The sequence below is a fragment of the Setaria italica genome, chromosome I (genome assembly GCF_000263155.2).
Source record: "Setaria italica strain Yugu1 chromosome I, Setaria_italica_v2.0, whole genome shotgun sequence".
Taxonomy (NCBI): Eukaryota; Viridiplantae; Streptophyta; class Magnoliopsida; order Poales; family Poaceae; genus Setaria; species Setaria italica.
In genome coordinates this window covers 40,583,993-40,605,470 of record NC_028450.1, presented here as the reverse complement: position 1 = coordinate 40,605,470, position 21,478 = coordinate 40,583,993, and the positions used below count along the sequence as shown (strand labels likewise).

The following is a 21,478-nucleotide window of genomic DNA, read 5'->3' as shown; positions in this document are numbered from 1 at the left end:
AGGCACACATCCTGACATCCAGCTCAGTACAATTAATCACGAGAGTCGTCCGGCTAACAAATAAACCCCACGAGCTAACGAGCACGATCATTCGATGATCGACCAACCGGAGCTTGTGCCCCCAGGTCTAGGTACACCAATACAAAATGCCACGAATTAACATACGGACAGAAACGCCATATGATTGCAGATCCACTGCTTAGCCTGCGCAAATCATAGCAGCCGGTTTGTTGAGTCGTTCACCGATTAGTTAATTCATCGTATGGCACCCTAAACCCTAAATTATACAGGTCTAGCGCTTAAAGATAGGCCACGATCACCTGTCCACAACTCTAGCTAGGCGCAGCAGCTAAGATGGGCACGAGCGGTGTCCCGAATCTAGACGGCATGCTGCTGTGCAGTAGCAGTAAAATAGCGGCATCCATGCGCTGTCCCCGCCGGCCGTGTCCCCCCCACGGCCTCCGCTCCGCCGCGCTGGGATGCCGCGCGCATGCGCTGCGCCTACGGGCGCCCGCCACGCAGCCCCGCGCCCCTCGTCCCGTTCTGCCACGCCGCGCGTAGCCGTTGCTCGTCGCTCGTCTGCAGGCGATGGGCCTGCGTGCATGGGCATGGGCGCATGTGCTCTCCGTCGTCGTCTCGCGCGTGCCGTGGCCCGCCCTGCGCCCGACACCGCGGCTAAAACTTAGCTCTGTCCAATGTCCATCGGGTCATCGGGAGGCGTGAAAACACTTCTGCCATGACGGGCATGTTCTGCTGTCCATTGTTCACTGAGAATCGGTGGTGCTGGCGTGCTGCTATTGATCGACGGCTCTGTTCTCGTGCTCTGCACAACTCTTACAGTCAGCAGAATGAAACGCTAGAAATGGAGAAAAGATACTGCACAATTTAGCAAAGATTAGGATAAAAAGCAGACAGGGACGGCCATGACATACTCTATCAAGCTTAGCCAAATATAACAGGCCATCATACCGCGCAGGTGCGAGACTGTGACTGTGTACGTGAACAGAGCCAGCCAGCCAGACCAGACCAGGACCCGATCGATCATGCGACGCTTGTGTGGTGCCTGCCACCGAAAGGGAGAGCCACGCTTCCTTCACGCGGACTCCACACAGGCCCCCGAAGCGGATAAAGCAACGTCTCACCTTTCTCTAACCAAAAGCTCCGGCTCCGGCTGGGGTTCGCCGTCAGGGCGACAGCAATCGCTAGCATCGGTCGCAGCCAGTGGCCATACCAATGGGCCAAGGCGTTCCGGTCACACAAGCGGAAAGGATCATCAATTCTATGGGCGGGGCGGGGCTCCGGCTCGATCTGCTGCTGCTGGTTAGCTGAAGGGTGGTGACAGTGATGCGGCGGTCATAGAGACCGGCCCGGGCGGCCGGCCATCTCCTGGTCGTTTGTTCGCGCGTCACGTCAGGATGCGAGCCAACCTGGCTGTGCCCATGCTAACGTTTCTCGGCTTCGTTCAGGACAAGAAGATCTCATCGCCTTTTCTTTCTGTGTGCTCCCTCGAGCTTTTGGTGTGCCGGGAAAATGTAACGTGCACCGGGATGAACATCGATCCGGTGGGCTGTGCACACCGGGAACGAGGCCGAACGTAGTGAATTCCAGCTGAATTGACACATGGGTGCCGTTAAAATAATAATTCGAACAAGTGAGTATGGTTTCCAAATCCAATGGACGTCGCTGGAGCATTTGTCTTTGTTTTTCTTACGTAGAAATCTTCAGACATTAGCTTAAAAAATAACTTGAGAACACTGTATGTATTCATTTTGGAAAAAGAAAGCAAAAGTTACATCTTCCCACGAGCATTTTCAGACACCCCAAAATCAAATTTACCAAAACGCAGCGAACACACAAGAATCCGCGAGAGGAAAGGTGTGGTACTGTGGTTCCATTGGACACAGCTTCGCATGAAATCCTAGAATCTCGCATGGGGCCCCCTACCCAATACCCATAGAGGTCGTTACCCTACCTCGATCGAATCCGGGACCAGCAGCTGCAAAGCTTTCCGGTGTGCTGACGGCGGGCCACACGAGCCAGCTGCCCCCATGGCGCCCACCGCTTTCACCTGCTAACCACGGTTAGCTCAACCTAACCGAGCTTAGATCTCACACCCAGACCACCACGCTTAAGTTACCGAAATGCCCCTGCCCGCTCCAACTATAACCCTATAAATACCCCCTAAACCGCTCGCCCCTCAGTTTGCCCAAACCACCAGCCAGACCACTCCCTCTGAACTCTGAAGTCTGCGCCCAATTCGAAGCTCCAAATTGCTTGCTCGCGATCTCCCATGGCGGCGGCGGCGGCGACCACCAGGAGGCCAAGTGGGCCGGTTCTCTCAGCCGCGCACTACCGCTCCGCCTCACCCACGCGCATCAAGCTCGCCGGCGCCGGCGCCCGGTCACCGGCCGGCCAGTCTGTCAGCGTCTCGTCCCCTGCCGGCGGCGCGCGGAGCCGGCGGACCTGCATGTGCTCGCCGACGAACCACCCGGGCTCCTTCCGCTGCAGCCTCCACAAGGAACGCAAGGCCCCGCACGGCGGCCACAAGCCGACCTCCCCGCCGTCGCCGCCGTCCCTGGCGGGCAGCTCGAGCTCGATGACCACCAGCCGGCTTGGCGCGAGCGCGAGCAGGCGGATGGGCAGCGCGCTGGTGCGGATCGGCGCCGTGGAGGGCGGCGAGTGGGCGCGCCGGGCGCTGGCGGCGACGGTGCGCCCCTCGCCCGCCGCGCAGCAGTCGCAGCACCGGCGGCGCGTGGGCGGGTTCCGCCCCCGCCCGAGCCGGCTCTCCGCTGTGTCCATGGCCGGCGACAACGACCAATAGACGCGCCGACATGTCGTAGACATAGCATAGTAGTAGCAGTATAGCAATAGTAAATAGGAATCTCTATAGCATTATGTAACGCCGAGAAGCCAGTGGAATCAGGGGGTTTTGGACCCTGATCCATCGATCCAAGGAAAAATGCTTTCTTGTGTACATAGAACTCTATCTCAGCTAGCTGATGAGCTGAAGGAGGCCGTCGGTTTGGATGGATAAACATGAGTGAGGATTGGAGACATCTGAATTGCCCCAACAGTGGAGACCGCTTGCGTCCAGATCAACCCCGTCCTTTCTGTTTCTTCTTCCGCGGCCTCATCTTCCCAGTTGTTGGGTCCGTCCGGATAAGCTCGGGCATCTTGAGTGCAGGTGACGCCTCTGCCTCCGCGGGCGGCCGTCGCGCCCGCCGTCATGCGGCCCCCGTGCATGCCAGCCAAGTCGGCGGGCCGCGGGCGGGTAGGCAGGCAGGCAAGCAGGGCGTGGGGATGAGGAGCCTTCCACCTCGTGGGCTCCCCGGCTCGAAGCTTTGCCACGGGAATACGGTGGGCGGCGCAGCTAGCCTTGCGTCACCTGCCTAAACAACTATGTTCTTCACCAGAAATCAGTTAACGTTCGTGAATAATAATACTGTCGATGATACAGTTGAGAATTTGTGCTTCTTGTCCCATCATCTGGCCTTGGCAAGGTTTCCTTTGTTTAAAATTTGGAACATGATGTAATCCGAATGGCAAGATTCAAAGTCAATCACCTGCGAATCTTGCAGGATACATAAACCAGCAACACATGCAGGAGTACTAGCACGTACAGGCACAGACGTACTACTACTACTACTACGACTTGGTCAGACATTACGAGCACTACAATTTTCGAACCTGTACCTTCCAGATAACAAAAAGAAATCACTAGTGGAATAAACAAACCAGGTGCCGGTACGCGGTGTGGTACCAGCAGATTTCTACTAGCAGCGTAGTCGCTGCCGTCACCAAACAAAACCCGTGGAATATCTTGCACTAAATAACGGATTTAACTGAAGAATTCCGTCACGTCCGCGTCGATCCAGGCGCGCGCGAGAGAGAGCAATTCAACGCTTGACCCGTCAGTCAGAACGGCCTCTGATCGCAACCTGCCCGGACCAGGCCGCCCGCGACCCATCCCCGGCTCGCATCGGACCCGATCGTGTGCGGGCGGCGCGGAGATGGACTCGGCACCTGCCGCCAAGTTTATGCCACGGAACAGTGCACCTACACAGAGTACACACGTACAGAAGCCGCGAGGTTGCCCGGCTACGAGGGCAGGTCGGGCTCGGACCAACGCCACTGATTGACTCGTCTCTGACCAAGTACCCTACAATTTTGATCCGTTCCGAGCAAGAAGCTGCGGTGATTCTCCAAGATCTCGGGACAAGAACGTGCATGGTTCGTCCAGGGGCCAGGCGAGACCGAGACGCGAGCGCGACCGGTCGAGCCGGGGAGGAGGAAAGGATCGGCAAAAGCGCGCGTAAACGGCCTGCGCCAGAGGCAACAACCGGTCGGTCCCACCGCGGACACGTGCGGCGCCGCCGCCGTGCGTGCGTGGCGACGGGGAGCCCGGAGGCCGGACACACGGCCGCCGTGGGCCGTGGCCGGCAGCCGCCATGTGCGCGGCGGGGACTCGGGTACCGTCGGGCGTGGCCGTTTGCTCGCCGCCGTGCCGTGATATGATAATTTTGTTTGGCGAGCCATGATGATGATGACTTCCGATTCGTTTAAAAAGTTGGGTGACCCAAACGTACGGGCAAGCTTTTGTTTTAGGACACGCACGTCTCAGGTTTTTCAGAAGGCATGGCACGCCGTTGGGTCGGAAATGCTAGTGGTCATCGATCGCTGTCAAAATGTTCATTTCTCCGTTGGGAGTTTACTTGTACATGGAACCGGCTCCATGCAGCGTGGCATTTCGTTTCCCTAAACCTCGGGCTCGGATGGAAGGAGGAGCAGGGACTCGGCACTGCGACAAAAAAGTCCATTTCCCTCAGGCTCAGGTCGGAAGACTTGGGCAAAGGGAGCAGTGTTATCAGGATTGACCTACTCACGACTCACCTGCATATGGGTTACCCCTCTAGGCAGGGTACAAGCGTTTGCTCACAACTGGGTCTAGTGTTCCGGCTTCAAACGAATAAGAAACGCTGTTGAGATTCAGACGGATTCGAGAACAACGGAGCTGTTATTCGGCACATCCAACAACAAACTGCCACTATTTCATTGTGCTTTTCTTTTCTTTTTTGAAAAAGAAACCGCCACTGTAGATGCAATGTCGCTAACATTGCTGGTATATTCTTGAGCACAGAAGGCAGCTACTCCCTTGGCAATTTACTAACCTGAGAGGAATGGACGGCGATGCGGAGTTGGATCAGGCCTTTCCATTTTCAATCTGACGATGCTCAGGAAGGGCCCTGAATTTTCCAAAGGAAACATTAGATATTGTTGTTGCCTGGTTGGTGCAGGGCGTTTGATGGCAAATTTGTGAAGGAGAATGAGCTAAACCCACTTAAACTAACTGTACATGGGTGGTGATCCGATCTCCAACCACAGTTTCAACATAACAAAAAAGAACGAAAAACCACAGTTCCCGTATAGGCAGCCACATACGTGCGGAGTGAGAGTTCTCATGCCCCGCGTAAAAAGGACAAGAAAGGCGATCGAACAGTCGTGTACCACCAGACTCTGCTGCAGCAGGCGTTGCAGTGTCCTTCAGATCTTGGATCTCGTCCCAGTCATCACTCAAGATGTCATCGCAAAGCTGTGAACTCTGCTCCTGCTAGTGCGTGTTGAGCTGTTAGCCTGTTTCCCGGGCCGGACCGCGCTCGCACGTAAGCAGATTCGACCCTGCCTGCATCTCCTGGCATTTTCCCGCAACGTCTTTGCGTTGCCACTTCGGAACTGACAAGAACACCGCGTTTCGTCACTGTGATCCCCACGCGTCCAACTCTGGAGCTTTGCTTTTTTCTAATAACCCCTATCGTTTCTTCATTGAAAAGGAACTTACTCGAGAAGGCTTTGCAGAGCAAAGGCGGTTGCTACGGAATTTTGCCACCCATCGTTAAGCACCCGTATAAGTCATCTCCGTTGAGTTTTTTGGATCACTTAAGAGTTTTTTTAGTAGATTTATATCAGCTCTAACTGGAAGGAGCAAACTTAAACATCTTCTCTTCTTGGTAAGTACTTAGTTCAAATGTCGTAATCTAAAAAAAATCTTTTTTTTTCTAAACACCTCTCATGAGAACCCGGCAGTGCCGTTGTTCTTTCTCCAGGAAAACACAGAGAAACTTAACCCGTCGTGACAAGAACAGAATTGAAGCGGGCGGGCAAAATTCGTCTCGAAACTTCATGGGGGCCGAAGAGTAAACTCACATGCGCGCCGTTCCACACGCACACATAAAGAGCGTTGCTTTCGGATAGGTCTCATGGGTGTCCTGTGAACATGCACGTCCACACCGGAGCTAAGCAATCCACGCACGTACCCCCAACAAAAAAAAGAGAGAAAAAAGAAAAGGCAAGAACAGAAAAAAGAGGCGCTCACGTTCTCTTGGCAAAATTATACAAAAAAAATGGCGATCTCAGTTCTCAATCCCCACAACAAGAACAGCATGTAAAAAATAGAAGCTATTCCATCGATTCTCTCTTTAAAAAACAGAGTACAAAGTACAGTACACATGGAGGAATCACCAGTTCGTCATCCTCATCACCGTACACACTATTCCAAATTCCAAAATAGCAGAGCAGGCTACGAGTACAGTACAAGTTTTTCTTTTATTGCAACTATTTTCTATCGTCGATGCGTGCGCTCGAAATAGTGGCGCACGATCATCACTCGCCGGAGAACCTAGGAGCGCAGCAGGCGAGCCGCGGCGGCGCCGGGATCCGCGCCCGCCCGGCCGGCAGCGGCGGCGTCACATGTTCATGAGGCGCAGCCTGGAGGGGCGCGGCTGGAAGTCCCCGCTGCGCCGGCGCTGGCGCTGCCGGTCGCGGTCGGACGGGCAGCTGATCCTCTGCAGCAGGAGCGCGCGCACGGACCGCCCCTTCGCCGCCCGGCCCCTGGCCTCGCTGGCGCTCGGCGCGGCCGGCCCGCGGGGGCCGTTCCGGTGGCGGCTGCAGCGGAAGGACCCCGGGTGGTTCGTCGGCGAGCAGAGGCACGTCAGCTTCTTGTTGTTACCGGGAACGGCGGTGGATCTCGGCCCTCTGCCAACGGCGGCGGCGAGGGAAGGAGAGCAGGGTGCCGAGGCCATGTTCGTTGGTGTGGTGTGCTGCGGAACGACGCGAGCGGCGGTGTCCGTCGTCGGTGGCGGGGGCGGCTGCTTTTATACGCGCGAGACCAGGCGAATAGGCGATGCGACCGTGCGAGGCTTAAGCATATGGCTGCCTTGCTAGGTGATCCGGCCGAGTCCATGTCAAGGAAACTTATTAACCGCGGGGCAAGAGGGTAAAAAGGTTGGGTTCGTTCAGTTAAGGTCTTGTTTAGGTGCCAAAGTTTAGAGGTGTCAAATTACTGTTACAGCACTGTAGCACACTGTAGCGTTTCGTTTGTATTTGTGAATTATTGTCCAAACATTGACTAATTAGGCTCAAAAGATTCGTCTCGCAAAGTACAACAAAACTGTACAATTAGTTTTTAATTTCGTCTACATTTAGTACTCCATGCATGTAGCGCAAGTTTGATGTGATGGGGAATCTTCTTTTTTGCATAGTGTCAAAGTTGGGAGTTGGGGTGAACTAAACAAATGCTAAATTTCGCGCGTAATTTCGCTTCCCTCTCTGTTCACTTACTGAAGCTTTTTTAAGCGCGTCGTTACGAGATGGAAGAACACTTTAATCTGAACTCGAGCAATAAACTATTGAAACGAGAGATTGCAGAGAATGTGGGCTGATGCTCGATCCGCATCAGCACGTAGTGGAACCGGAACCGAAAAGTTCTTTCTTGATAGAATTCTTTCCATTTTTTTTTTCGCTTCCGAATGCTTCTCCTTTCAATCTTTCTCGTAGCTGTTCTTTCCTGTCAGTAAGCACCGTCTCCTCCTTTCCGAAAGCGACGTGATCATGCACCGAAATTGGGCAAAAACAATTCGCAAATTGCTCTTGCCTTCCTTCATCAGTGGAATTGGGAAGAGACTTGCTTAGATGCAAGCACGTGGGTTTGCCATAAATCGAACGATCGCATTTGTCCTGTGACGCCGACATTTTTTCCGTTTGGGTGGCTTGCCGTGGGCAGCTGCATCGGCCGTGACTCGGAACGGCTTCCTTTCGTGTAGGAGTTGGGGCGTCGTGCGCCTAACCATTTGTTTTTTTGCGCAAGTGCACGCTCCCCATTACGTGGACTCCCTCATCCTCTGATCGTCCTGCTCCCATGAAAAATAAAGTACAAAAATGATTGCATGGTGTCATCTATCGACAGAGATGACACGGATGCCATGTGAGGAATCATCAAGCAAACACTGAAACACCACTGCTGATTCCGATCCTGATCCTGCTTCAGCTAGAAAAGTTAATAACCAGCTTTATTTTTTTGTTTCAAAAAATTCATTTCAAAAAAAAATAATTCTTTTTAGGAATAATAAGTTAATTAATTGCACCTGGGTAATCCGATATTCTCGACAAGTAATTCTCAGAATATAAATTAGATCTCTGTCGATATCGACTTTGTTTAGGTGCTCTGGACGAGTAGGTAGAGTGCAGAGCACAATTCCACGGGTTTGATTTATTTAAATACTGGAGGTTAAGTCTATAATCTCGGAATCTTAACGTCAGAACTCAGAACACACTTCCATGAAAGTGACATGTGGTTTACTTAGTACCGGTACTATAATGCCTAGATTAGTAGGGGGGGGGGGGGGGGGGAGAGCTTAATCGAATAGTTGCAAGTCAAATTTGTATTGTAGCATGATAAGGATGACTGGATCATCAACCACCCATCTCTATCAGCCTGCTTGGTTTGACCTAGCCTAAATCACTAGGATCTTTATCCCACTTCAGTCACCATGCTTAACCACAAGTGATCTTGAACCAAAGAAATGGTACCTGACACAGTGACACATACTTGTTCTTCGCACGGTAACTGCTAAGGCTGATCAAGTTAACCTTTACATCAGTATCTACTACTGGTTATCGAACCATACCCACCGCGGCACCGCGCTCACAATCTTGACAATGGAGAACAATAGACTAGTGTTGCATGCCATTTGTTAGGTCACCATCTTTCAAACTCAACTTGAACGACCTAAACCAAACATTTTTTTCCTCTCACTTGTCCACTGCTGAGAATGGTAGTACTGGCAGTACCTTTCATACAGACAACAGCTTAATTGCACATATATGTCAGTTGTCACTTACCAAAGGCTTATCCAAAACAATGTTTTTCCTCTCTTTTTTTTCCTTCTGAAAAAAGCATCCAAACCCAAGAGTGATGATGATGACATGGCCGATATATAGGACCACCATATTAGTGCGGTACTAATGGTCAGCTAATCGCTTTCCAGAGACTTTGCTACTTAGCCAAGCCGGCCAAGCCACGCTTCCTGGGGAAGCCAAATTAACCTGATGGTAACATCTTAAGCCTTAGCCTGGAGGAAGCAGCCAAGCATCAGTGGACAGCGACGCTAACAACTTCCTCGACATTTTCTCCAGGCACAGCTGCGTGAAAATTACGTACACAGGGATCTTCTGCGTTAGTTCGTTTCCTGGATCAAGCCAGCTCCAACTTGATCGCCAAACAGAAGCAAAAACTGGAGCCTTCTGCGCTGCAGCAGAAGCAACTTCATGCATGAACTGTTGTTACCTGAAACTGAAAGCAAGAGAGGGGTTTATCTGAGCAGTTCGTCTCCAATAAAAGTATAGGAAATAAGTTAAAAGGTTCGTAAACCAGCAAAAAAAATAGTATATGTGATTTACTACTAGTTGTAAGATAATATCTTTTTCACATGATGGTTTGTGCTGTCACTGACAGGGGAATCACCTGCATCCTCCTTATCGGTGTCTGGTCAATATCAGCAGTTTGTGAAAGATGGCAACAATTTTGCAAAACAATTTTAATCTTTCGTAAACATGGTACTAACAGTGCACAATGCTAAAATAATCAGTAGCTTTCTCGCAGGCTGGAAAGATCACGCTAAGATTTTTTGTTCTTTCATAATTAAGAGGGATATTTACAAGGCGATGAAGAATCACTCAAGTTCCCCAAAAGCCTTTAGATACATCAAAAGATAACCCGTTTGGCCACCAAGGGCCACTTTCCATTTTCCTATAACATGAATCACTATCATAAGAAGTCTAGACAAGGATTTTAGCTTTGTAGTTTCTGTTTCAGTATTGGGGTTTACAGAATCCAATCTGTATGCCCAGATATCTTAAAGTATGTGTAAACGAGACGAGTAATCCAAAGAAGAAAAAATGGTAAACATCCAGCAGAACAGATTATCTTGAATGGATTAATTGCTACCTGATAGAACTGTACTACGTGCAATCAAGCGAAGGCCAATAGGAATTCTCCCCTTTGTTTGATACATGCCACAGCTGAGATTCAGTAATCAGCTTTTAGAAATGCTAATCATCAAGCAAAGCCAGATTTTTCATAAAGCTGCCATGGAAATCTGCCGACACGGGAGGAGTATCTATCTACTCCTGCTCGCTGAGATTTCACACGGTTAGTGTAATCGTTCATCATGAGAACTAACATCAGCTCAAAAGCGATTCAGATACTTCAATCCTTTTGCATTACATACCTGTGATGTACTCATGTACATGAACCGGCGCCGAGAATCTGGGCTGCCGAGCAGGATCAGATTAACTCGAGTGAGTAGTATTAGATTAGATTAACTTGAGCCCCTAACTCTGAAGGTGGGGATTTAAAGTCCATGCTTTTCAGTGGAGCCCGTGAAAGAGAGACGAGAAAATCCAGCATTTTAGCTTTTTTTTCTAAAAAAAAGGAAAACCCAGCATTTTAATCGGTCAGGATACACTGCATCTCTCCTGTAGAACAGGAACCGAGATCAAGCATCTGCATCATGTATTGAATGCAGAAACGAGCTGACAGGATCTTGCCAGACCGGCGACAGTCAGCCGCCAATGACAAGGCCGTGAGGAGGCGAGAGGACAACTCTGAACTCTGAACCCCGAACAGTGCACGGCTCTGCATCCTCGTGAGCTCCAGGCCGTCCATGGACCATTCTACTTCTTCAGCGCCACCGATCTCGCGAGATCTTGCGGTGAAATATCACTACATTGATCAGTATCACCGTTTTAATGCAGCCGGTGACACCTTGTGCTTTTCTGATGACATGAACGGGAGAGCGTTGATCTGAATTCTGACGGGCATCTGGCGACGGCGACGCAGGCCCCCGCCATGATGGGTGCAGCTGTAGAAACGCATTGATTCGCGGTCGTTAGGGTAGTTGCCGTCTTGCCGACCCACCCATCGAGACGCCGATGGAATTTGAACGAGTGAATGAACAGATAAACTTTGCACAGCTGCTGCTCGTAGAAACGGCACTGCACTTTGCAAACGGGACAAAAGGGCAAAAGTTGCTGGAAACCTTCAATTCGGGATCGTGGCAACTCAGAGACACGTCGGAAGTAAAGCAAGTCCAGGTCAGGTCGGCCATTGACCGTGCCTTTTCTCTCGAGAGGAACCCTACCCTACGCCTCTGGGATCTGACTCGGCTCAGCTCAGCATTGCCTAGTCACCGCGACGCGGACATGTGCTCGCAATGCAATGCATCCTGGACGACGGGCAACTGGGCGAGGCGTCAGTCAGAGAACTGGCTGCCGATAAACATTATTATAAAACAAGGAGAAGGATTCAGTCAACTCATGAAGTACTCGCTCGCCCCTCTGCGCATGCAAGTGCAGCCGGTCATTAATCGTGCGTGGCTAACCAGTTGACTCTGGCACTGACGCGCAGCATTAGGACTCAGTGATACGGATGCCGCTGCCGCCGGGAAGCTGCGGCAGAAGTTCATGTTCCGGGAACGAGTAGTCTCGCGGCAGGCAGCTACCAACCACAACCAGGGGCAAGTTGAGACGTGCAGCCTGCTGCAGGAACAGCAGGTGCAATGCACCTGTTCCTACTTGGCTGGCGAGTTGACTCTGGCGCTGGGTACTGTTCGATGGGAATCAAATCGGTCGGGCGCAACTTCAACTTGTCCATCTTTCTGCACGATAGTGCTGCGTGCGTACGGATCGAGGGCAACGATGAAGAACCGAAGAAGCCTCAATGCCATTTACCAGGTTCAAAGGCTTCCAGCTTTGCAGTTGACTCCGGCGGAGCGAAGCTCTCTGGGCTGCTCGTAGTAGGACTGGGCCTGGGGCAGCTTTCTTTTTCTGTTCTCGTATGGGCCTTGATGTCTGCAACGGGTGATTGCGGGCCTGACTCCTGACCAAGAAGAAGGTTGTGCGTTACATTACCTCGCCGGCGGCGCGTTGACGGCGGCCGGAGACGGAGGCGGAGAGGAAGGGGCGTAAGCGACGTGGCAAGTTCATGTCGCATGCGCAAATTATAATACTCCCGGTGCAAATCGACCCGCCGACAGTCGCAGCATTACGCGTCAGTATTAAGATGGGAACCTCAGCTAGAACCAACCAACGAATAGAAATTCCGCAACAACAGCAGCGCTGGCCATACACATGCAGGAAAGAGAAGCAAACTGATGACCATGCAATCCTTCCAGATCATAACTGTATGTACACCACCAATGGCCAATCTCAACACAAATCCAGCTACCGTCAGTACGAAAATGCGCATAAACCTCGGCTACGAAAATCAGCAAGCAACCAACAGTCCAACAATCAAGGGTACCGCGATCTACATTACAAAAACCACTACCATGGACCATGGAGTATGCACAGGCATGGATGGGAACTGTCATCAAGCGTGTGGGGCCGTTGGGGCCGGCTTGTCTTCCACCGGGTACTGCTGGTGCTGGGCGATGAACTGCTTGTTGTACACGCGGTGGCGCCGCTCCCTCGCGTAGATCACCCAGAAGATCAGGGACAGCATCACTGCCGCGGAGACCATCACCAGGCCGATGTACACCCACTTGCTGTACCGCTGCAGGCCGGGGCAGTAGTCCTGGTTGATGGTCGTGAACGTGTCGCGGACGAAGGTGCAGTCCTCCAGCTGAATCAGGAAAGGGCCGTACTGGTACAACCCCTGGCTCACCGTCACACCCGCGGCCATCTGACCATAGATCCTGGGGGTGACGCGCCCCACCGTGGTGCAGATCTCGGCTCCTGAGACCGTGGTGGTCTGGCATTCAAAGCTCTTGTAAACCTGCAGTTTATGCCGGGACATGAATCAATGTTATGTTATTCGGTGCTCACCAAATGCTGCGATTACATTGCATAATGGAGAAATAGATTGCCCTGAATTTACCTGAGTTGCATTGTCCAAGGTAACCTCTCCTCTGGTGCAGGTGCGGTTGCTCAGATCAGGTGTGAATGGGTTGCAGAGCAGCGGCATCAACGGCCCTGACTGATTGTAGTAGAAAGGCGTTGCTACCGGAGGAGGAGAAGGAAAGTTCTGATTCGACACGTTGGTGATCACCTGGTTCACCAGATTCACCAACTGGAATGTGACTTGCCTGCTTCTATACAGGGACTCATTTGCTGTGGCAGGTTCAACACAGGGGATAATCTCATCCAGGGCAGTGTGTTCTATAGGATGAGCAACCCACTCCTCCATTGCAACACAAGTATCTGACGTGACACTGTTTTGACAGAGAAGATGAGATGTTAGTGTGTGCGTGCGTGTGTGTGTGTGTGGGGGGGGGGGGGCGGTCTTGTTCCTTTATTTAATCATAAAGGTCGCCGTTAAGAGGGTGGACTTTTTGCCCAAAGTTGAAATCCCATGACAAATATATGTAGAGGTTCCAACATCCCAGCTTTGTTTTCTTTACTACAGACAGTCATATCTTACGTGTCAATATACAATTTGTACCAGTTTCGCTAGCAAGAGCATTAATGTGCAAATAAAATACAAATTTTGTTCCCATTAATTGATACTTACAACTGAACCTAGTTTGCAGTCTAAAACTGAAAGATAAAAGGTGCTAGTACATGATTATTAGACATGAAACTTCCAAGCATGATGCGATATAAAAAGTAAGCTAAAGTGTAGCTATGGTAAAATAGCTACAATTTAGTTTACAAACTAACTCCTTTTTGAGACCTAAGCAATCGTAGAAGATGTAAAGAGATAGTTGAGACTTGAGAGCATGAAAGATGTAAGGTTAAACAACTGTAAACAATTCAAGTAACAGGCAAGTTGGGTCAGACATAACAAACAACAAGGCCTAGAGTGATGCAAAAATGTAGCCCTGAGCCACTGATCCAAGTCCAAGATGACACTGGACTGGCAGTTGTAATGCAAATTGGTACCAGGCTGTGAATGCAGTCTACAAACATGGGCTGTTGATCGCTTGATGCAAGCACTAGATCATTGGCATGCCAGCATGCTTCAAACAAGATCAGATTTCAATTTGAAAATAGACCACAGCATAAAACCAAATGCAGCCAATCTTTTGCGTATTCTGGCTGTACGGTATAATATAGTTATGAGTAAAATGCACCAGCGGTCAATGAACTTGGCAGGGAGTGTCATCTAGGTCCCCGAACTTCCAAAATGCACATTGAAGTCCTTAAAGTTGCTAATTGGTTCACGTGACGTCCAAATCTCCATAACTTGTGTTAAAGGGCATGTGTGACATGCTAAACTGTGCGGTGACGTGGACCTGACATGTGGGGCCCACATGCCAGAACCATCTTTCTTCTCTCTTCCTTTCCGACTCTCCCCGTCTCTCTGCTGCCGCGCTCGCCCCGACCTCGCGCTGCCAGAGCTCACCCATCCGCCGCGCCACGCGACTGCGCCTCATCCGCCGCGTCGCCAGGCGAGCCCTGCATCTGCATTGCCCGACCTGGCCACTGGCCTCATCCACTGCTCCACCAGAGCTAGTCCCGACTCCCTCTCATCCCCTTCCCCATGGCTGCCGGCGAGCACCTCCCCTCCCCTTCATGAGTTCATAGTGAGCCCAGAGCAGCGCATCTTGGGAGGTAGCGACCACAGCCGTGGTCCAGCATGGGAGGACGACAGGGCACGGGCGAACGGTGTCTGGAACGGCGGTAGACGGCGGTGTGTGGGCGTCTGGGGCTGCGGGATGGCAGCTGATGCAGCTCGCCGGCCAGAGCGGACGGCTGCGGCCCGGCAAGAGTGGACGGCGGTCGCAGGCCGTGACCCAGCGCGTGCAGACAGCAGCCGCGGGCGGCCAATGGCTGGGATTGTGCAGCATGGGCTGGTCACCGGCATGTTCTTGTAGATTATATATATTACTGCATTTTCTTGGGGCCATTTACTACTCGATGGCTCTTTTGATGCGCTGGCGGAGGGCCACAGCGGCAGCCAGCAGCTCCGGTACGAGCGCGAGCGGCAGCCAGCAGCTCCGGTACGAGCGCGAGCGGCGCGGCTGCAGGCCCCTCGTCAGCGGGAGGTGGCGACATGGGGGAGGGGCGACGAGCGCTGGGGCGGCTACGGCCGGGGTGGTGGCCTTGGCGGGAGGCTAGGAGGGCGCGGCCACCGTGCCACTCAGAGCTGCGCTCGCGGGATAAAGGGAGGGAGAGAGATTGAGCGGGGGTCAGAGAGGAAGGAGGAGAAGCTCTGCAATCCACGTGTCAGTCCACGTGGATGCACAGCCATCATCCCACGCATGCAGTTTAAGATGGGTAATTGTGATTTGGATCTTACGTGAACTGATGAGCAAGTTTAGGGACCTAGATGTGCATTTTTGGAGTTTGGGGACCTGGATGGCACACTGAGCCAAGTTCAAGGACCGGCAATACATTTTACTCTATAGTTATCTTCAGGTTGATTTGTATAAAATAGGGATAACTTAATTGGAATTGGGCTGCAAGTCTGCAACTCACTGAAAAAAACACTTATAGCACCACACCAACCTAATGATCCATGTGCATATTAACTACCGGTGCAGGTTGGGAACCTACATTATTGTGATGTTTATTAGAATACTTACTTGTGCAGAAGAAGGAAGACACCGCACAGGATAAACGTTCCAGTAACCAGTATCCATCCAATAACAACCAAGCTGCAAAAATATCGTAAAATATGAATTGTATTTATGGTTTGTTACAATCAGATGATAAACAAAGACACCAACTTACACGGAGACGAGGAATTCAAGCCCAAAGATGGATAACACTGGTAGAGTCAAGAATTACTATGTTAGCATACGTGTTTAAAAACGTACAAAACCATGGCCAATTTCTGGCCAGTATGGGAAAAAAAATAGAGTACTTACCGAAGCCAATAAATGCCAGAAGAAGCATTACAGCCGCAATGATAATTAAAGCAAGCCGCCTGAAATAGAATTGGTTAACCACATGCACAATATCCATTATTTTATCAGTTGCATCATTTAGATCAGATCTCAATGATAAGGGCTGAAAAACACTTACACTTGGTTTAGCAATTTTTTAATCTTTGCAGCATTATCTGTTGTTTTAATAGCAAGATCAGTGGCTGATGAGTTCAACTTTGCTTGAATTTCATCAATCTGACTTTGCATATCGGAAGGCAGTAAGAATCGCCCAATGTCAACCTTCTTTGCAGCAGATAAACTATCAGACAGGTTCCTAAGGTTGTCAACAGTATAATTTGCCTGGCTAACAACAAATTTCAGAGTATGCGTTGTGCTTTTGTGGAATTTTCCCTGGCCATCATATAACATAATACATCCAGTACTGTCACCATTGAGTGAAACATGATCAGTATATACAACTCAAAATATATGCAATGACTCATGAAAGTGCCACAGTATGGAAGAATGGAACTTACATTGCAGCACAAGTGAACAATATTAGAAGTATCAATGACAAAGCATATGCTGCTCGGGAATACTTGTAACTGCGATGCGGACAACAGCAATGGTGGCAGCAAATCCCAAGCATAACCAGAAAAAACACCACAAACCACACCAGGGCAATGGCGAACAGGGGAATGGCTGTATATCCGACGGACTACCAAAGAAAAAAAAACAGAGCAACAAATATCACATAATGCAAGCAACAAGTGTAAGCAGACGATAGAGATGCAAATTTTAGAAACAAAAGACTTACAGCAAAATAATGTATTTCGCTGATATTCCAGCCACCTGGATATTTCCTGAAACCATTCAAGGGGTCCTTTCGGTATGTCCTATCTGCCGCCAAGACAAAGGAGCTATTCGTAGTGATGTTTATGTCAGCAGGAGCTTCAGCAATTGACCTCCTGGCCACCAAGCCAAATCCATCTGCTTTTGACAGTTAGAATTCCTTGTCACACACAGACAAACACCAGGAACCAATAATAAATCTTCCAACCGGAGAATACAAGGTAATAGGCATTTTTTACTGGTGGTTTAATACAACTATGCTTTTTTTTCTTTAGACTTTTCATTGGTAACAACTTCTGCAAAATCAGTGAGGCACTAATCAAGAGTCTAGGACATGAACAGACTGATATTCTCATGTTCATTTTAAATTAAAATTCTGATAAGTAAAGGCTAGATGCCTGTTGGTAAGTAAGAACAAAATTATAGTAAATTTATTGGCCACGAAATCACCTACAGACCATTACAAGACTCAGTACCGAAACCAACAAAGCAGTACAAAACTGCTTTGAAAAAAAAACCCACAATATAAGAAGGGGAATAGGCGAAGGAAATTTACACAGCCAAGATATCATCTTTCTATTTTGAAAAAAAAAACCCCACAATATAAGAAGGGGGATGAAAGAAAGTAACTTATAGGAACTCGGATTCCTTTTCTCGAAGAGAAGGGCGCAGATTTGATAGACAACAGCAAGCATAACGCCGAACCAGAATTTGGTAGGGTAGAACATAGGATTCTTTCGAAGAAAAAAAATGAACCTGAGGAGCAAAGAAAAGGACAAGAAACAGATGGACAAAAACCTGAGGACCACCGAGCACTAAAAAATTATAGGGACCGTTCCACGTGAAGAATTCGACCTCATTCCATCATACTAAGCAAAATGTTACTACATGTTTTCATAATAATTGGAAGAGCAAGGGGCATACTGATGTAACGAAATCAGCGCAAAATCGCACTGAATGAAAAGAAACGAGCAAGCATTTTTCTCTGAACCGAACCAGGTAAATGTAAAAAAGAGGAAAACGAGGCCACGCGAGGAGGGGGGAACAAGAACCTGAGTCGAGCGCGGGCGTCTGGAACTCGCGAGGAGCATGGAAGCCCGGGGCGGGATGCGCCGCGCAGAATGGCAGCGCGACGAGCAGAAGCAGGGACAGGCGGACGAAGGGGACGGGCAATGCCATGGCGGAGCAGCTCTGCCTCTGCGGTGCCCTTCTCCCCCGCGTGAACCCAAACAAGATCGCACCACCCGTTGCCCCCCACCCGGAGAAGATGAGAACGAAGGGAAGCTTCAGGCGGAACAGGGAGGGGTAGGAGCACGAAAGAGATGGGGGTCGCAAAGATGGATTCTTTTCAGGCCATGTTTTGTTACTCCCAACTCCCAACTTTGACACTATGCAAAAAGAAGATTCTCCATCACATCAAACTTGCGGTACATGCATGGAGTACTAAATGTAGATGAAATTAAAAACTAATTGCACAGTTTTGTTGTACTTTGCGAGACGAATCTTTTGAGCCTAATTAGTCAATATTTGGACAATAATTCACAAATACAAACGAAACGCTACAGTGTGCTACAGTGCTGTAACAGTAATTTGGCACCTCCCAAATTCCCCAACTAAACAAGGCCTCAGCTTTTGTTCGTCCCTCCCTCCTGTGACACCTGCGCCGCGGTTGGCTGTTCGTCGCCTCTGGGGGAATGCAGTGGGGTTAACGGGATTTTCGCCTCCCTCTCCTTGGGATTAGAGGTGCCAAAGAGTGGGATTTGGATTTGGTGCCACGACAGGGACAGAGATCTGGGGCAGCGCCGCGGGGCATTTGTGTTGCGTAGTGCGCTCTGCCAGCGCGCGTGTTCTTCCCAAACTGCCCAGGCCCCAGGGGAGCACTGGTTAACTGCCTCCAGGAAATTACTGCACTGCCCTTTACCAAATGGGGAAATTACCGTCGCGTAGCAGCACGGGGGTTCAGGACTTTCGACCGCGTGCTGCAGCATTCACGTTTCACAAGGACAAAAGCGGGCAGGAGGGCAATGATTTGCATCTTGTGAAGTGCAGCGTTTTTGCAAAGGTGATTATTTGATGTGATGCCTTACCATTAATCTGTCTTTATACTCCTCTGATTAAAGACGCACTTGAAAAGAATAATTAGGACGCGCGAATCGACCTTGCTTTCGCTCGCGAGGGAATGGATCAGATCATCAGAGAACAAGAAAGGGGGTGGCACCCGCCACCATCAACGACTAGTTGCCACTCGACACAATGGCACGAATAATATTGTGCTGGTACTTGCTTAATGCTCCAAAGATTAAAGAATCAATCACGGTGCTCAGCGCTGCTTCCGACGACACTAATAGCAATTTGCGTTGCTGTCGCGTGTCACCGGCTGGCGTGGAGTATGGACTCGCGAATTTCTTACGGGTATTGAAGGTACGCGGACGACCGCACCTTTTTTTCGATTGTTTATTCCCTCCATCTTCCTCAATCATGCTCCGACGAGCTGGATTATCTGGGTCGACAAGACAACTCTTCGTACCGAAGCAAAGAACCCCCTAATCTGCCGCGTTGTTCGGTTCCGTTTATCTACGGCGAGGCCGTTCCAAAGTGTAGATTATTTTAACTTTTTTAAATTTATAAATATTATTATGCGTCTATATATATTGTATGTTTAGATATATAATAATACCTACGAATCTAAAATAATTAAAACGATCTACAATTTAAAATGGAAGGAGCGTCGTAATCCTGAAGGATTTGGCGTGTGATTTTCCGCGGCTCGCCGCCGCCGTGCGTTCCGGCGGCTATTGGGCTCGCTAAATTCACGGTCGTTAAAGCAAGCGGCCAAGTACGCGCAGACTTTGGCGTCCTAGTGGTCACGTACAGGCACAGCCAGGTTCTGAAGTCTGAAGACTCCGAACAGCAGTTTGAACGTACACGAGCACGAGTCTGCTTGGATTCAGAAAATCATCAGAGGAGCGCGCAGCGGGTGCAGCCACGTCCGTGGTCGGCCCGAACATTCCGCCACAGCTGTACAGCCCCCAGACGATTCACATCATCAAAAGAAGGAAGAAACGAAAACTCCAATGTTGCCCACGTGGTGCCGCGCGGTTTTTTCTACTCATCTTTCTGCAGGTATTGACACCTTTCGATGGAGTAGGTTAGTTCTAAGTAGGGATTAGCTGTTGAAGACGTGTTGGGTTGGCATTTTGGCAACGGCAACGGCAATCCATGCTTGGGCAGGCAGCGAGGAACAAACGCCATGTGGTGGTTCTCTGCTGCTCCTTTGGGGCAACTTTCTTGTTCAGCAGTAGGACTGTAGGGCATTACGCATTTGCTTCCTTGCTCGACGAATGAAATGGACGTCAGCGTCCCCGTCTTTGGATGAGTCCACAGGCTGGTCTCATCCGCTGGGGCACAACACAACGTGTCGGACAGGGACGGGGGCCGTCGCGTTCTTGCTGTCCGCACCCGTGGTTCTGCAGGCGTACCACGTGGCAATTGGAATCGTAGCAGCGTCATGGTGGCGGGGAGATGTGGTGGCGGACGATGATGCGGGGAAGCGAAGAGCGACGGCGTGAGCAAATCAAGAGACGGCGAAGAGGACAAGCGGGCGAGCTTGTCTCCACCCTGCAAACGACGTCTGACCGGTCTGGCCGGCGAGCCGCCGCCGACGCCGGCGATGGGTACTCGCCCCACTTGGAGCCCTCCTCATCTCCTCCTGCTGGGCCCTGCCTGACAGGGGGCTCGAGATGGCGCGGCGGTCTAGGCCGTTCTACTAGGTAGGCTTTTTGTGCCTTCGACGCAGCCCATCCCACCACACAAACGCAAACCTTCCCTCCATCGATCGGGCCGAGCAGGCCGAAAACATTCGGGCCACACCCAGCCAGAAGCCCACTACTCATTGGAAGGAAAATTTTCGCACGCAGCGGCCACTTTGCTACACACGTGGCAGCGATGACTACCTGCAGTACCTCAGAGGACATGCCCCTCTTTGCTCGTGCGCGTCACAAGCAGATCAATCAATCAGTACAACAAGGAAGAAAATAAAGTTACCGTGGTAAACAATGACTAAATTGTTGATTTTGTTGACTAAGGTTACACTCTTTTTTTTCTTGTTTCACTAAAAAAGAAGAATGCCTCAACATTCTGCCTATCCAATAGCCATGTAGTACCACATTATTTCTAACATAGCCACCCTTTATCCTCTTTTTGAGAACGTCATGCACCACATCCTCTACAGCACTTTCGCCCTGCCTGGCTGCAGGCTCCCAAAAGATGGCCAACAAGCTACTCAGCTCTGCCCAATCATCAGCTGATAATTCGGCATGTGAAAGTAACAGCCGAATACTCTAGTCCGCCCTCCACCGTCCGGCCCGGACAGGAAGGACGCTCCCGGCGAAGAACACTGCAGCTTATCCGGCGGTGTCGAGCACACTTGCGCTCGCTGCTGCCTCACCCTCAAAGCACGCTCCCAGTGTTGGAGTTGGTGC

General features: G+C 50.5%; 3 protein-coding genes across 5 annotated transcripts; 1 reads left to right on the top strand and 2 right to left on the bottom strand.

Moving 5' to 3' along the window:
- The first annotated feature begins 2,191 nt into the window (after positions 1-2,191).
- LOC101761531 lies at positions 2,192-3,464 on the top strand. The gene has a single exon (XM_004954193.4). It carries the CDS (start codon positions 2,291-2,293, stop codon positions 2,819-2,821), a length of 531 nt encoding a protein of 176 aa, XP_004954250.1. The 5' UTR covers positions 2,192-2,290; the 3' UTR covers positions 2,822-3,464.
- Positions 3,465-6,740: 3,276 nt separating this feature from the next.
- LOC101761145 lies at positions 6,741-7,076 on the bottom strand. The gene has a single exon (XM_004954192.3). The coding sequence runs from the start codon at positions 7,074-7,076 to the stop codon at positions 6,741-6,743; it is 336 nt and encodes a 111-aa protein (XP_004954249.1).
- A 5,393-nt stretch (positions 7,077-12,469) lies between these two features.
- LOC101759919 lies at positions 12,470-18,335 on the bottom strand. 3 transcript variants are annotated; one of them, XM_014805768.1, is made up of 9 exons: positions 18,050-18,335; positions 16,963-17,138; positions 16,682-16,863; positions 16,303-16,587; positions 16,146-16,204; positions 16,009-16,045; positions 15,861-15,932; positions 13,211-13,544; positions 12,470-13,108 (listed from the first exon to the last, which is right to left on the bottom strand). In XM_014805768.1, exons 1-9 carry the CDS (start codon positions 18,174-18,176, stop codon positions 12,704-12,706), a joined length of 1,677 nt encoding a protein of 558 aa, XP_014661254.1. In that variant the 5' UTR covers positions 18,177-18,335; the 3' UTR covers positions 12,470-12,703. The 3 variants fall into 3 exon arrangements, with proteins under 3 accessions (XP_014661254.1, XP_004954248.1, XP_004954245.2); XM_004954191.4 differs by having other exon boundaries at positions 16,963-17,135; positions 18,050-18,334; XM_004954188.2 differs by lacking the exon at positions 18,050-18,335 and adding an exon at positions 17,554-17,584.
- Between the last annotated feature and the right edge of the window lie 3,143 nt (positions 18,336-21,478).

Bases quoted from the DNA above. Each gene is read 5' to 3' on its own strand.
- LOC101759919 (XM_014805768.1), bottom strand. From the start codon at position 18,176: ATGGCATTGCCCGTCCCCTTCGTCCGCCTGTCCCTGCTTCTGCTCGTC. The intron at 16,205-16,302 runs GTAAGTGTTTTT...ATTCTATTTCAG, and splicing joins AAAAAATTGCTAAACCAAGT to GCGGCTTGCTTTAATTATCA. The intron at 13,545-15,860 runs GTAAGTATTCTA...CTGTCAAAACAG, and splicing joins GTCTTCCTTCTTCTGCACAA to TGTCACGTCAGATACTTGTG.
- LOC101761145 (XM_004954192.3), bottom strand. From the start codon at position 7,076: ATGGCCTCGGCACCCTGCTCTCCTTCCCTCGCCGCCGCCGTTGGCAGA.
- LOC101761531 (XM_004954193.4), top strand. From the start codon at position 2,291: ATGGCGGCGGCGGCGGCGACCACCAGGAGGCCAAGTGGGCCGGTTCTC.